Source organism: Odontesthes bonariensis, chromosome 7 (genome assembly GCF_027942865.1).
Source record: "Odontesthes bonariensis isolate fOdoBon6 chromosome 7, fOdoBon6.hap1, whole genome shotgun sequence".
Lineage (NCBI taxonomy): Eukaryota > Metazoa > Chordata > Actinopteri > Atheriniformes > Atherinopsidae > Odontesthes > Odontesthes bonariensis.
The window spans coordinates 33,388,231-33,404,837 of NC_134512.1; the positions used below are offsets into that span (position 1 = coordinate 33,388,231).

The 16,607-nt window shown below is 42.0% G+C and overlaps 1 protein-coding gene across 2 annotated transcripts in view; it reads right to left on the reverse strand.

Moving 5' to 3' along the window:
• Nucleotides 1-3,251: 3,251 nt before the first annotated feature.
• tead1a (TEA domain family member 1a) overlaps nt 3,252-16,607 on the reverse strand; it is a 55,200-nt gene continuing 41,844 nt past the window's right edge. For both annotated transcript variants that reach the window (XM_075470609.1, XM_075470610.1), the window contains exons 9-12: nt 14,111-14,284; nt 11,093-11,233; nt 10,233-10,385; nt 3,252-7,127 (exon numbers count right to left, since the gene is read on the reverse strand). In XM_075470609.1, the coding sequence (XP_075326724.1) occupies nt 7,014-7,127; nt 10,233-10,385; nt 11,093-11,233; nt 14,111-14,284 (582 nt within the window). In that variant the 3' untranslated portion in view covers nt 3,252-7,013. The remainder of the gene's footprint in view (nt 7,128-10,232; nt 10,386-11,092; nt 11,234-14,110; nt 14,285-16,607) is intronic.

Consider the following 16,607-nt stretch of genomic DNA (forward strand, 5'->3'; position numbering starts at 1 on the left):
TGCTCAGGACGGAGAAGGAGGCTGCTGTGGCGGCGGGGACACGCCTCCCCTCCCGCCTGTCTCACAAACACCCTCCCCCCTCCTCCCACGCAGGGAAACCTGCGGCTGACACAATGAAAGTGTCTTTTCAGAAGGACGTGAAGTAAAAGTTTCCTCCTACAACTGATTCTCTGCAAGATTTGCAAAGGCCTTGTGAGCTTTTTAGGTGATAAGACGGAGATGACGTTTTATTCTTTTATAGAAATGGCACAAGATAAATGTGTCTGAAGGCTGTTTTTCTTGATCTGACACAAGTTTGACAATTACCGTAAGTGTGAAAGCTAGTTTTCAGCATTTTTAACTTAAACTTAGTTTAAATATAACATTTTCTCTAGTCTTTAACTTGGATACTTGTAGTTTTTCTCTAATTTTATGATATTTTAAAGAATATTTGCAAGTAAAAGTTATTTTTTAAAAATCACATTGAAATTAGCTCATTTTATTGTGACTATTTTGTGTTGTCGACTGCGTTTTTGCCTAATTTCAAGAGGAAGCAGCTCGTACAAGAATATCAGTAGGCCTATATCAGTAAAAGTATCGGTGTCTCATTGAAAGTTTTAACGGTTGAATTGAGCTGGGTTAATACAGAAACTTTGACATGTTTTATGATGTAATGTGTTTAAGAATTACGGCCTTAATGTAAAACATGAACTTTCTTAGTGGGCTAGTTTCAACTTTAAACTGCTGAATGTTTGATAGTAAAGCGTTGCACCACATAAAGACTTCAGTTGCTTATCTTTGCAGTTTTGAAGTTGCTTTGCTTTGTTTTTAAAGGCTCAGTGTTGTAATCGACAGACTTATTGGCTTGAAATGAGCAGCTTTGACTCGTTAACAGAGTTTTTGCAGAGTCCAGGTTAGAAGAACCCAGACTGAAGCAGAAACCCAGATGACGCTCCAACTCGGCAGTGGCGCACTGCAGTATGCGTTGTTGCACACTTTTATCTGTGTAATCTCCACTGGGCTGAATGTTTTAGAGCTCAGCTGGACTGAGCAGAAAGCAGAAAGAAATCCATCTATTACACCCTGCAGAGTCCTCACATAATGTCTGACCCCGTAAGCTGCTCGTTCAACTAGTTCAGCGCACAACATGGTCGCTGGAACTCCAGAGGCTTTTTTCTGCATTAAGAGTTTGCTGTGTGTGTGTGTGTGTGTGTGTGTGTTGTATATCAGCTGCAAGCCTTCATCCTCACCACACACTATCTGTGTGTTTGTGTGCTGGAACTTTTGTTCAGGCCACATTTGTTGGTAAAATAACTGCTTAGAAAACCATCTGGGAATGGGAGCGCACACACTAAGATGTGAGCCCGCATGTCAGACACAAACATTCAGTATTACTCTCACAAGCTGTGGTAATGTATTACAAACTCCAGATTTGGATTAAGAGGATTGTCCATGTCTGGGATGGGGGTAACGCCAATTGGTTTGTCTCATCTGTGATCTCATTTCCCGTGAAGTTTGTCTGACCTGCAGACTTATTGGCTGCCAGGTTTGGTTCTTTTGTTGTGGTATTTTTTTAAAAAAGAGGCTTGATTTCTTATAGATAACATCTGTAAACTGTTGGTTTACAACAAATTCTTCTGGTGGCAAGTGGTGAAGATGTCTTAATGATGTGAAATAATGCCAAATGGAGTTGTTGTTGTGGAGCTTTGACTTCTTTGGATCTGGCGCCTTCTGCTGTTGAAAGAGTAAACTGAAGGGACAGACGTGATCTTGATCTCGACCCATAAAATAAATGTAAAGACAGGAATTAGAAGGTAGGGTTTTTCCATCTGGTGGAATTCTGTTTTCGGGAATATACAGTTTCTGGTGAGCCGGCTCTGGCCCAGTAATGCAGGCCAGATATTCTCTTGGTGTCGGCGAATTGAATTGTGTCATTTTTCACAAGAATTAGGAAACATCTCTGCATTCAGACCAGCTAATGAACATGTGTGATAACTTGGATTTTGGCTTGCAAAGACCAGATTTAGTTTCAGCATCCAGAATCGGACCGCTGCAGCTGGCTAGGTGCCGTTCAGTGTGCAGCAGATGGACGAGAGTTGAGAAGTGATGGGGCCAGAACATTTTGGTGACGAGGTAACCGTTGGTTTATCCACCATTTTGATAAAAGGGAGTGTTTTGGTTTGTTTTAATCAAGGTCATCAAAAAATGTCACAAAGTGTCTACATCATCAGAAAAGTACATTTCAAACTTTGATGATGAAGACTTTTTATCGGGACCAGTTGTTCCCTGTTCCAAAATCTAATGAAACGTTATGGAGATAATTTTGATTTTTTTTTTTTTTTTCAGGGACCTGATGAAGACTGAACAAGGGGAGAGGATCTGGACAGAAAAGCTCCACACCTTTTCAAAGTTTGGAGATTTTGAATGCACCCAGAAATGCACGAGGTTGGTGAACACTGTCTTTATTATTCCATTTTTAAAAACAGCAATGCCACTTCATGTCAGATTTGATGCACAAATGTGTTTAGTTCTGTTGAATTTTCCCTGATCCTCTATGTGAAATTAGAACAGAGATACTTCTTCTGGGTTTCTGGTTGCTCTAAAAACAAAAGGTTTAAACTTTGTTTTGGATTAATGCAAAATCAAAACAATGCAATTCGTAGCTAAAGCTGTCAGAAACTCAAAGTCTTCCACCGTTACTGTTGTCATAGTTAAAAGCCTTTGCTCCTCGTGAGAAGAAAGAGCTGAAGCACAGCAGAGAGGGACGTCAGTTTACGTCTAACATGGCCTCCACTCATCTTGATTTTCATGACATCGCTGTAATCTTTTGAAACTGAGACAAATGCGAAGCGGTGCCTCGGATACGTCTGTCATCAATGGGCTAATTCTTAATGCCCCTACAGCACTCATCGGCTTAGATTCTCTTAAAACTGAGAATCCACTGTTTGATGTAACAATTCCAGGCAAATCAGTCGTCTTAGTGTATCAACTAAGACAAAAAGAGAGATCTCGACAAAGACGAGCAAGGACCTGCAGGCTGCATTGACTGAAATGTTAATGGTTAAACCCATGTTCGTGCTTCGTTCTGCTTTAAAGGGACATTTTGATGTTTTTTTAAATGGGCTTGTGTGAAGTTTCACAGAGTGCTCACCCCCCACTTAAAAACATGTGCCTTTAATACATTCAAGTTAAAAAGAATAAACATCAAACTGAGGTCGAGTCATTGAATTTAAGAAAGAAGAAAAAGCAAACGGCACAATTTAGAACTGACCATTTATTTAAACTGAATAGCATATGCGTACAAAGTCTCTACAAAGCTAGAAAATATCTAACATACTTTTAGCCATGAAGGGGGGAGGGGAGGGGTTTAAAAAGCAAAGATCAGACCCTGTGCAGTACCAATACACACACTTTACTAACTTCTTGATTTTTCTAAATGTACTCTCTTCTTCACAAAATAGGATAAACATTAGAATATCAAAGATATACACAACATCTGTAATAAACGTTATTGTCACTTTTATACAAAGCACCTTATCAAAACCCTCAGTGCGCGCACACAGATGTGCTGCAGGTGCACCGGAGCGAAAAGATTCAAGGCCATTTTGGAATTGATTACAGACAGGATCTCTGTGCCACATGTGGTCTGGAATAGAAGATAAATATCCACCGTACACGTACAAGACGACATTAAGCACACAGACGACTGAGAAACTCTACGCTTCACTGGACTCTGAAACCTTCAGGCACGGAGAATACACAGAGGATGCCTTTAGTGGGAGGACATTCCCCATCGATTATAACGCGTTGACATTTAACAGTAAGCTTTAGCGGTTGTAATGGTGAACTGACATTTTCACGAGGGGCTTTTTTTTCAGTCTGCCAACCAAGATGATAAGAGGTGTCCATGTTTCTTTTGCAGCAGCGTCCGGGCCCGCCTAGCTTGTACCACGTCACTTTTTCTCAGTATTTTGCGTCACATGATGACTGTCTTTGGTAAGCAGGTGGTAGACGGTGTCCAGACAGAGTTATTATTGCAATCTCAGCTCCTTTAAGGCCGTCTGTTAGGTTATCGCCTGCATGTTACGTGTCGACGCTCCGGCGTGAGCGCTGTCTGCAAACAAATTACTGCAGTGCGAGAGCAAACTCACGGCGGGTCTAAAGCTCATTTGGGTCAAAAGGTCAGGTCAACATATGATGGCAGCTGTCATCCAACGCAGGTAGTTTTCAACACAACGGTTTGACTTTCTGAAAATCAAGTCGTTCTGACTGAGAGCGTCACGTTTCAGGTCCGAGGTTCCTCGCGTTTCTGGATCTTCTGGACACCACAAAGCATCACAGCTGGTCACACCGGAAACAAAACCCTGTGAGTCAACGTCTGGTGTTCTTTCATTATAAACTGCAAGAAAAGCTCTTTCATTTACATCCATGTAACTGTTTCTAATGGTGACAGCGGTGGGGGGGAGTGTTGATGTCATCTGGATACCTCAGAAAATGTGCTCAGTTCAGTAAGCTGGGCTCTTCTAACTATGACACTGTTGTCCTCAGCTGCATTTTAAACCCAATAGTTTCAGGAATTAACATTTTCCTCTTTAGTAGAATGAGAAACTAAGACCACCGACATGTCTTAACATTAAAAATGTCTCAGTTGGAAACAGGAAAGGTAAACAAAACACAATTTAAAGTAAAAATCTGCCAATTGTGTTTGTAATAAACCATTAGTCCGGTCATTTTGAGTTCATTCATTGTGGAATTGTTTTATGAAACAAAGATTTCGTGCACTGTCGGTGGCTTTTTGTGTTGACATTTCTTTGTGGAAAAGGGCTTTTTTTTTCAATGGTTAATGAGAGCTCTGCAGACAGAGTAAAAAGTTAATAAATAAAATAAAACCATTAGAAACTCCACCATTGTACAGATTAAAGAAAGAGAACTTTTCTCTCTGCATGGGTGAAAAATGTAGGAGAGTCCAATTCTGTGTCTCAGTGCACAGTCTAAGGAAGATTGTAGGTTTTCCCTTAAAGTCTGGCAGTGTGAGCTGCACTTAAGGTATCGATGCTCTATTAGAAGAAGTCCAAAGAGTTGCATCTTATGAACGAGGCACCAGATGGCGTCAACCGTGCAAGCACGTGTGAGAACGTACGTATTATGGGGAATAAACGGCTTTTAAGGATTTTCTTTTGGTTCTGACAATCAACAGAAGACATTAAAAACAACCGTCTGATATGAATTTCGTAAAAAGCAGCTCAAGGACACTGAAAACTGAGAGACCAAAACTATGTGTTATTGATGCACACTAAAATGCCTTTATTTCTACACACCATGTACAACACCAAACCATCGGGACTTGAGTGAAACAAACAGAATAGAAATGTCCACTGCCGTTTCCAGCCAAAGGCACTTCATGCTGCCGAGCATGACACAGACAAAACCACCAGACGACACCTGCAACGGTACACTCCATCAACGGTTTTTGGTTTCTGATTCATAAACGACTTTCACGCGGACGTAATGTTACAGAACAGCAGGAGACTAAGTGTCCGCTGGAGTTAGAACTATCCCGACACTGAGGTGCTAAGGCTTCTGGTCAGGGCAATCGATCAAAACGTGAGTGTATGAACATTTCGGTGCCGTGTCGACACGTTAAGGCTCCGCTTTGCTGGTACAAATCCTTAACTAACCCAGGTGAATTTTGCTAAGTGAAACCACACTGAAATATTTAACCCGAGTGAAACGTTTCTCTCCATCGGACACCACGAATGATGTGTTTAGTGTTTAAAATTCACAGTGCTTTTTAAAGGACTCACAACAGTATGTTTAAAATTAGAATCCTTAGATCTCCATATTTCTAATCTTTTTTTATTTTTCCCCAGTGGAAGCCATTCACTCTTGTTAAATAAATACAGTAAGGCTTGTTTACACACAGGAATGGTGAACTGGTCGGGTAAAAATGAGTTAAATGTGTTAACTAGTCACCGCTGATGCCAACGCTACAGTAACACCAGCAGCCGTCGCCAAATCAAACCAGCTGAAATCTAAAGGATTGTAATTTCGTTTAAATCTAGATGATGAGTCACCTGTTGCTCAAAAAAGGTACCTGAATTTTTTTTCAATTATACTTTCTTATTAACATAAATTTCAGATAGTGATCGTGGAATTAAAATATAGTCTATATGCTACCATCAATAAACAATTTCCCAAAGTTTAAAGTTGTTGTTTTTTTTCTTCTTTTTAAAGAAAACATACATAGAAAAAGGTAAAAATTGGATTCTTTTCTTTGGGACAACCTCTTCTTTTGTGCAAGAACTCAACTCACACAATTTGCAGTGTCTATATGTACAAATCCACCTCTATAATTCTACTATATGATAATGCAGAAGTGTTATTTCCTCCAACAGCCACCTCATGTGGTCACTGATGATGCACAGGGTCTGACCTTCAGTGTGCTCCGCCGTAGTGGCTGATAACGCACACTTTTGTCACGGTGAGGGGTGAGAAAAACTTAGATTTTCTTTTCTTCTCTTCTCCCAGGGTGGATTTTCCCAAAAGCAAATGACAGAAATTTCCATCATCACAGCAGCAATAATTCAAATGTACTGAGAGAAAGAGAGAGAGAGACGGGGGAAGAAACCAATTAGCGGGAGACATGACATCTCCCGGTGATACCAGAGTCAGGATGTTCTTGGGAAAAGCACCCGGGTTGATTCTGATGGGTTTCCATGGCTGCACTGCCACTGTGCTTTTTACAGCTAATAAGCTACTGGTAGTCAGTCAGTGTGTAGTTAATATTTTGTGTTGAAACGCTCCTGTAGAGGAGGATTCACTGCCACATCTGGTGCTAATTAACAATTCTCCCATTATCATTGTTGTAATGTCTTTTTTTGTTTGTCCATGAGTAGCAGTGAAAATGCAGCCATTTTCCTTTCTTCAAGTCGTTCGGCTGACAGACAGACAGTTGTGTCGAATTCAGCTTTTTAGACATTTTTCCTCCAATGTCACCATTAAATCGCCAAGCAAAGGCCTTTTGTGTGTGTGTGCTATTCCTTGATGAGTCGATAGATGTGGTGCTGTGCTCCGTGCTCATTGTTGGAAACCTCGAACACGCACGCCATACACAGCAAGGTCTCCTGAGTGTCTCTGTTGCTCACCACCTGCACACAAAGCAACAGATTCTCAGGTTAAAGACACTTCAAACTGCTTTGATATAAATACACAGTAGCAACAATCCATTTTCACACGTTAGATTTGTAACAGTTATGAGTCACTTTTCCGTTACGGTTCCTCATGCCCACAGAGAAGTGCAGAGGTGTGACAGAGAGGCTCTCTCTGTCTGAGTTTCTTTGCCAGCTTTGTGAGTCGGAGGACTGCGGTCCAGTTGTAGGCCAATGTCAGAAAATGGGAATAGTTCGGATCTTCATATCACCAAGGAGCATTATGGGACAATCATGCTGAGGGATGGAAGAGAACAAGGTGTTGTAGTTCCATTTGTTGGAACTTCGCAGTCCTGTTCCAACACCCTGCCCAGATGTATGACAGTGGTTGGTTGGTCGAATGTCCAGCTGGGGTAAGGCTCTTGCATGGTTGCCGCGTCTGCTAGCACGAGCGGTGTTGATGACGTCACGATTTCGTGCCCGCCATGTATAGTGGCGCAAGTCGATGCGCCAGTAGTTGCAATTTTCTCCGTCATAGAGGTGGCGCTGCTACGTGAAGGTTACCGCTACTCTACAACCACGAAAGTGGAGAAGAAAACAATGACGCTGTCAAGAGCAGGAATACTGTAATTAATGATACTGCTGCAGTTTTCGGATCATTTTAAGTTTTTAATTCAGTTACTAGAGGTGAAGGTTTAAAGCCCCCGGCATCAACAGAGTCTCTGCCCTCTTCTTTGCCTTCACGTATCTGTCCCGTAGCTTCTTCCACACATTCTTACAGAACTTTCCCTCTTTCCCCAAAGTTCTGCCAATCTCTGTGCACCAGTTTTGGGAGTTTACGTGCTCCCTGTGCTGTTTCACTGCAGTTTCATACAGCTGTCTGTACAAACACACCTCCTCACTGAGCCGGTCTCACATTGGTCCATCCGGTTCGTTGTTCTCGGCGCAGCCAAGTTACAAAAATCGACTGGTGCACGACAACGCGCTGCGCCGTCTTTTCAAGGCAAGCGCCATGCCTGAAACGTCATTTTGACGTCACGGTCCGCCACCGCCGTGACAGACGCGGCAACCATGCTAGCGCCTTTAGCGTTGCTTTCAGGCAATATCATTTATGAACATCTTCTTACCCCCTGCTGCGTCCTGTGAGCCAAGTTCCAGCCTCATTTTGGCGTTGACGAAGGTAGTCCGGCTAGTTGGCTGGGGTCCCGAAAATAAAGCGTTTTGCTTCTCAAAACAATATGCGTTCAAAAGAGTAATACATTTGCATCACAAAATTGTTAGCCAGAAAAAGTCAGACCTCACAATCGTTTGGCGCTATTTCTCGTCAACACCAAAACGAGGCTGGAACTCGGCTCACAGGACGCAGCAGGGGGTAAGTCGATGTTCATAAATGATATTGCTAATATGGGATGTCATACAGCTTCATGTCAAAAGGCGAACTATCCCTTTAATCCAGGTTGCAGTGAGAGCCAGGATGGCAAGTGACAGGTGGTCGGCGTAAGCAGCGATGAAGTCTGCGTTGTTTCCTGCCGATTGGCAGTTTCACAAGTCCACACACAGGGGAGTGTGACAGAGTGAAGTGTGTTTTAGAGAGTGCAGGTCATTAAGGGTGCGGTGCTATTTGGTTGTGTAGATTCTACCTTCTATGCGAGCCGGAGAAAACAGGAATGGGATGCAGGCAGCTTTTACCAACAGGTGGTGAGGCCAGAGCGACAGGGTCCCGGGCTCCGGTCTCCCTGCTCGGTGGACATGCAGGTCTTTACCTCAAAGGGCTGAACACGAGTGCTGGCGCTCCAGGTCTAACCCTTACTTTATACCGCCCTCAATACTGGACGCGGCACTTCACACGTTGGCTGATTGCACTTGGCCGTGACCGCCCAATGAGGGTTGGCCAAGAAGACGTGGTTTCAGAGAAGGGAGTGAACACTCATTCAAAGACCCTCATTAGTCTGATTGATTTCTGTTGGCCCAAACGAGGCTAATACACAACGGGTTTCAGTCGATTCCTCAACGGCAGACATTGGCTGTGTTCGAAACCGCATACTACATACTACATACTTCCATTCTGCATACTCATACTCATCGATCAGACAGTATGCAGAGTGTTTACCCACAATGCATTTCGCTCCTGCCCGAGCCGAAATCAGCCGGCCTGAAGCGGATTTAACTTAAGCTCTAAACTCTGTAAACTTTAGCAACATTTGAAAATTTTTCAGGCCAGAAAGTAGTCGTTTAGATCCCCAACGTGTTGAAAACCTGACAAAATACCGGCTATTTACAATTTTGTTCCCACGAATTCGGCGCTACTAAAGCTAGCCGTAGTGAGCAACACACTTCCGGTTATTTTCACAAAATAAAATACCCGTTGCCTTTTATCATAAGGAAAGCCATTACGATACAATTGGTGCTTTTGTTTTGAAAACAGGAAGTGAACCTACCCTCGTTGTAGCTAGCTTGAAACAGGAAATGACGATCGGCGACGTAACGTTACGTTGCATCTTGGGTAGTTTCAGTATGAGTAGTAACCTCATGATGCATACCCAATATTTCGGCGAATCTAGTATGCATCCGGGAACTTCTCGCTTACTCAAATTCGCATACTAACTCAAAAAGTTAGTATGAGTAGTAGGAGAAGTATGCGGTTTCGAACACAGCCATTGAATTTAGCAAAAAAGTTTAGAAAAACGTTTAGAAAAACTTACACTAGCTGACACACAAGGCTCTCTCCTTGTTCCACATCACAATGCAAAGCACACAGTAGTTGTGTAAAACGATGTTAAAACTAACCAAGTAATGCTGGGTTTACTTGTACAGTAACAGTGTAGGTGTTGTACAATCTGTTTGTTTTGCATTAAAGATTCATATAAAGCCAACAAACTCACAGCAGTGTGTTTGTTTAAATAAAAAACTGAACGGGAGTAGTTCCAAATCTTCAAATATGATCAGACGGAGAGCAAAATCTTCAGCTCAAAATGTTTTCTCATTCATTTGGCAGAAAACAGGTGAAACACCACTCAGTGCTGGAGCTAATTACCCTCCGTAAAACCACGACACTTTGAGCTGACTTCACAGCTCAACCACACACACAGTAACTGATGCTCTCACCAGCAGAATAGTGAAGTTCTCCAGTACGCTGTTCATCATATATTTCTCAGGCAAGTGTTTCAGCTTGTGGATGAAGTTGATCATGTATTCACACATCGGAGAACGACTGATTCTGTAGACGAATCGCCCGTTCTCAAACCTCGCGTACTCCGTCTGCCAAAGAAGGAGAGAAAAGGAAGGTTACGAACTATAAAACAAACTAAATGTGTGACAGGAAACTGCACCACTTTCACACAACGGAGCTTTATAATTAAGTGCAGAATAGGACCACTGCTCAGCTTTCAGAGGCAAACACAGTCCTACAAGCTGTGCAAGATCACACATCCATCTTGTTAGGCTTCCAGCTATGAGTTTGTGTCCTTTACTGGCAGCTACTACGTCTTATAGAGTGACTCCTACATCATAGCAAATAAGATATCGGCTGTTTCCAAAGCTCACGCTGGGCTCTAAAAGTTAGAGCGTAGTACAGTTATTCCAAACACCAATCAACCATAAATGACTGTGTATCATTGCTTTTAGGGTTGGTCTGAGCTAATAGAGAACTAATTTAACAGCTCATCTCACTGAGAAAGTGTTGTTGCCCCGTCTTTAGTTTAACTTTCTTCTTGCTGTGGTGTTATGATGTTGGCTACATCAATCAGCCTATCACAGAACTAAAGTCTTTCTGTATTAGTTTAACTAAAATAACTGAAGTTAACAGCTGCCTACCCAGTTACTCCAAACCTCACTTGTTTAGAGAAGAATATGACAGTAAAATAACTTCCAGAACATGGGTTTAGTTTAATCCTTTGCTTGATTTTCTTTAAAATATCACAACTAGCACCATGAGACTCTGCATCCATCCATCCATCCATCCTCACCTCCACCTTCTCGACCACCTGCTTGCCGAAGGAGCAGACCTTGGTGGAGCAGGTGATGGTCATGTTCTCTGAGCTCTCGTACTGGCTGGTGACACCGTAGAAAGCCGCAGGGTCATCCTGCACGTTATAATTCAGGTCCGCCTGGAAACCACAGAGCAACATCATCAGTAGGAAAATATTAAAGATCAAGTCAGCCATCACAACCTGAAACATGAAAACTCATGTGGCGGTAAGGTTGACCAACACTGCCCTCTGCTGGCCACTCTGGCCACTACACCACTGATCCTCTTATGACTCAAGTGGAAAACAATCAAATAAAGCAGGAACAGAAGCTTCATTTCATCTAATAAGATGTCAAAAATAACCTGAAACTCAAAGGTTTCACTGTCACTTTTGAATTATTTCTTAATTTCTGCTCTATTTGATGTTTTTGTTCATTGTCTCAAAGATTTTCAGCTACACTCTTATAAATAAATTTTAAAAATCACATCTATTCTGAACTTAGATTAGATCATTTTTTTAGGTTCAAAACATGACTTGGAATACGTCTGAAATCCAAATCATTCCTATTCTTCCAAATAATACAGACATTTTGTCCAGTGTCTCTGCAACTACAGCTACAATATAACAGTGACTTTTTCTGGGGGTTTATCTGCACGTCACAACATGTTTAAGGTCATTTCTCATGGCTGTGAATGCTTGGAAATTGTTAGCATTTTCCTTACCAAAACGGGGACAAATAACTACATTTCTAAAGAAAATGTTTTGGTTGGGATTTGGATAAACAGTTTGTACAGACGATCTTTATCTGCAAAAAGCGAGCGGATACTGTTGTAATTTTGTATCACTGAAGCCGGAAAATGTTTAATCAGAGCAGACGGGACGTGCTGTACCTGGATTACAGGAGAAGTGGGAAAAGAAGGGTGTGTACTATTTGTAATGAGTTCTCTAAGGAGCGCCGTGTCTCTCAGGGCTGAGAACAAACACACAAAACACCATATGCTAAGCCACCCACATGTGCAACACCCACACCAAACTGGGCTCGATTAAAAGCAGCAGATTACCATAAACATGCCCCGTTCTGGTAGATCTGAGAGCGTTTGAATTACATTCAGAGGGGAGGCTCTCTACATGATGCACAAACACACTCTTTGTTGTTGTGCTGCGAGTGCACCTCATCACTTCTGCAATTACAGCTTACCGAAGCCACTTCAGTGCATGATTTCTACTGTCTGACAGTCACTTTTATCTTGACAAACTCCGCCCCCAAAGAGGGATTCTCCAATCATAGATAAGCACCTGTAACCAGGCGCATCGAGTCTGCCAGCTTTGGATTTCTCTGCTTGTTGGTGCAGTGCATGAGCAACAACAAAGTTTTGGAGGACTGTCTGTCTGTCACCTTTCCAAAATCAATTATCACTATGAAAACACACAAGGAAAGTATAAGAGATGCACAAGAGACTTTGCTTACAACTATAAGGTCGCTTCCAAAGGCAAGATGGTTCAGATTTGCTACAAATATAAACTTTTATGAAGTAAAAATGTCCACCGGGTGACTGACAACAGGCTACTATTTCTGAGACAACAGTTAGAATATCATTAGCTTCTTCACAAGACGGAAGAAGACAGGCGTAGTCATGCTGTGGGCTCCGTTTAAAGGGTTAAAGCTCATCTTTTCTCATGTGTCTATGCATGAAATCTGCACGGTATCTTTTAACTTATCTAGACTGTTGCTTGTTTTTAAATTCATTTAAATTATTTTATTTGTTTCTCTTTATATTCTTTTATGTATTTTTAATGCTTCTTCCACTCCCTGTTGCAATGCTTTTATTTTATGTAAAGCACTTTGAATTGTTTGTACATGAAATGTGCTATACAAATAAATTTGATTTGATCTTTTCCAGTCTAAATATTATGAGAGATACTCTTGTCCAATACTTAAGCGGAGTCAGAGTCTTACTTGCTGTAGAAATGACTCAGTTTGGAAAATCGGAGGAATTCTGACAGGGGAGCTAAGCTAAAAGCAACGTACAAGGGTGACAGGCAGGGGAATGTTTCAACAAACCTCTAAAGTTTCAGAATGATAGGAGCAAACGCTACGTTTGGATTTTTAACACCATGTCGCTTTGGACCGGGTCCACCGGTTAACACGCTGTGGGGAAAAAGCCTCGGCAAAGGAAGTAACTGATGCTAACGTAACGCTGTGTAGGGATCAACAATCAAGCATTCCTTCAAACCGCTGACATTTTTTAGATTTCGGTTGTTTTAGATTGCTAAATGAGGTAATTCCTCCCCGATTCACCCACTTTAAATACTGACTACTCAGAAATACTCCACCCATCAAAAATAATAAAGATAATCTTCAATGGCACCAAACGCTAAATGCAATTATTTCACCTTGTTTCATGACATGTTTAACCCAGAGAGCTGAGAAAAATCTCATGTTATGATATGGCTTTAATCACTTTAGCCTCAAACCAATCATCAGTTTTAGTTGTTTCAGTTTCAGTTGTTCACTCACTAAAAGTTAATCATTTGTTTTCCAGCTTGATATGTTGTAAATAAGTTATTTTAAGAGCAAAATTCTTAAAATGTTTTATGGAAATAGCCTCGAGCAGTTCTGAGGAAGAACAGTGAAGTATACACTTTGCTCACACACACACACACACACACACACACACACAAAAAGGTGGAAACCTGTGAGTCAAGAGGTGAGCAGGTGTTCAAACAAAGCGACTGAGCTTTCATCAACCCACCACCTCTACATCCCAGGTGGAAAGACAGAACGTACACACACACACACACACACACACACACCTGGAAGTGCAGACAAAGACGTGGCGCTGCGTGGAAAAATACAGGGAATACACGCCAGGTCCGTGCTTACTCTGCTTACTGATGACCAGAATTTCACCAAAAAAAACAAAACTTTGACAATTCTCTGATTAAACCTGTTAGAATGAAAGAAAACATGGAATGAGCTGGAGCACAGGCCAAGCCGCTGAAGCGTTTACGCACCCAGAACTTGATCAGGTAGAAAGCGTTTTGCGGGCCCTTGCTGAACAGCTCTTTGAGGCCGCCCTTCTTCTCCGGGAACTTGTCGTAGATTTGCCTGATGTCCACGCACTCCAGCAGCGGGTCGCTGTAGCTCGGGCTGCTCTGGCTGATGTGCACGAACAGGTGCTTGTTGTACTGACGGGAGGAGAGGAGGGGCAATCAGATGAAGGTGGAAAACATCTCAGCGGGTGGAATACAGCCCATTCCACACCGGAGGAGACGACATCAAACGTACACTCTGCTCTGTAGCTACAACACTGATCTGCTTTTGATAAATCAAAGACACTTTTTCACTCTTTAGTTTAGGAAAAGTCAGTTTCGGTAGATATCAGAAGTTAAAGCTTCCAAATGAAGTCTGATTACTTGGATAAGCTGGTGTGTGTTTAGGAATGAAGCAACCTAATTTATGTAAATACTGCCAGTATTAACATTTTTTGATGGGAAGGAAGTATACTCAGTGTGGTTGTTAGGTCTAAATAACACACACATACCCTGTACATCAACCCCTCCATGTCAAAAAGTGAATCTAATGAGAAAAAGCTTTAATCTGCAACACCACCAACAACCACTAGGTGCTTCTCCCACGAGTCGTTCCCGTGTCAGATACACTCCTGATCCGCGTGCTGGTTCAGATTAGCCCTTGAAGATGTGTATTTTTGACCAATCGTGTTCTTAACTGAAAGCCGAACTCCGGGCTTCAGGACAGGAGTTCACAAACCGATTAGTTGCCATGGTTGCATCTGCTTCTCATCTACAGTCGTGCATGTGCACGCTTTGTGTTTATGGAGGAAACACTAACAGTCTGCTAACTCGGGGATTAAAGTGTTTTCATTCATGATAGAAACGGAGGTGAAAATGATAGATTTATGCACTAATGGTTAATCGTTTAAATACAACTGTTTGTTAGAGTTATCTCCAACAAACTCTTGGTGAAGATCAGATTTAGTCAGAATGCGTTGTGCCTGATGCAAAACTGATGCAGATGAGGGAAATTAAGAGGCAAAATCCTCAGTCTGAATTTGTGCTTAAGGCTCAATCCCAGTTCTTTCCTACTTAGCGGCCATATTGCAATCCAAATGACCTCCACCAGTCTGGTTAAAGGAACAGTTCACTATTTAAAACCTTGAGTCCCAGTTCCAGCTTGTTTATCAAGAATAAGAAATGAGGAGACCATTTTCACAACAATAGCTCATTTCTATCCATTTTGGCTGTTTTCGCTGGTCCATCCTGCTGCTACAGACAGGGTTCCATTGGGCACTCTGTTCAATGTCCTTAAAACAATACTCATGTTAATTTTAAAGAAAAGGTCAACTCACCGGGTGGTTCGTGGTATTAAAAAGAAAATGTCGGCGCATTTTATGGTTTTCCATCCGTGTAATCCGTGTTCAGGAACTATTTTTCATGCTAAATCACGACGCACGTAAACATCCACTCTATATTTGAGTCTGAGGCTCTAGCCCTGGCGCAGTGATCTGACAGTGAAAGTGAAAGTGAAAAGTCTTCCAAACGGAATACAATTGGATTACAAAATGCTAAATAAAGCAAGAAATAACTTTTATTTCGCAACGCAATTTTTTTTGGGACACACAGGAACATCCACGAACCACCCGGTGAGTTGACCTTTTCTTTAAAATTAACATTAGTATTGTTTTAAGGACATTGAACAGAGTGCCCAATGGAACCCTGTCTGTAGCAGCAGGATGGACCAGCCAAAACAGCCAAAATGGATAGAAATGAGCTATTGTTGTGAAAATGGTCTCCTCATTTCTTATTCTTGATAAACAAGCTGGAACTGGGACTCAAGGTCTTAAATAGTGAACTGTTCCTTTAAAGGGTGCGATGACTTCTGTATCCCCAAAAGAAAACAGGCACATTACCTCTGCTAAACAGAGGAGGAGTGCCCACAGGAGGCTTTGGGATTGGGCCCTTATCTAGTCTCCTAATGCAGCAAGTTGGTGGTGAAAACTACACGACACAGACGCAGGAAATTAATCTGGAGCAGGACAGAAAAGCTGTTCTTATAGACTCAAGAGTCCTAATATTTTTTACAACAAATACAGGACTGGAACAGGTGGAAAAAAGAATGATTTACTGTATCTAACGATGACGACCTTTAAGGGCCGTTGTAGCTGTGGTGTAAATAATGCAGGACGTGTGGCGCTGTCTCACAGAACCACCTTCAAAGTCATTGTAGAAGATTTTTATGTACTGTCCAAACAGAAAGCAACAAGATGAATGCCAGCTGTCTGTGAGCCCAAGGTAGAAAAATGACAAGGAGTCCACAGTGCGACAGGATGACAGATAGAGCGAGCAGATGCAGAGATAGAGCTTTACAAAGGTTATTCATACGAGGAGACACACAAAGGACTTTAATGCTGTTCTGCACTGTGGGGTTATCTGTCATCTCTGTTTATGAGACAATAGGGAGTGCTTATTGTACACTGTGTGTGTGATGGTG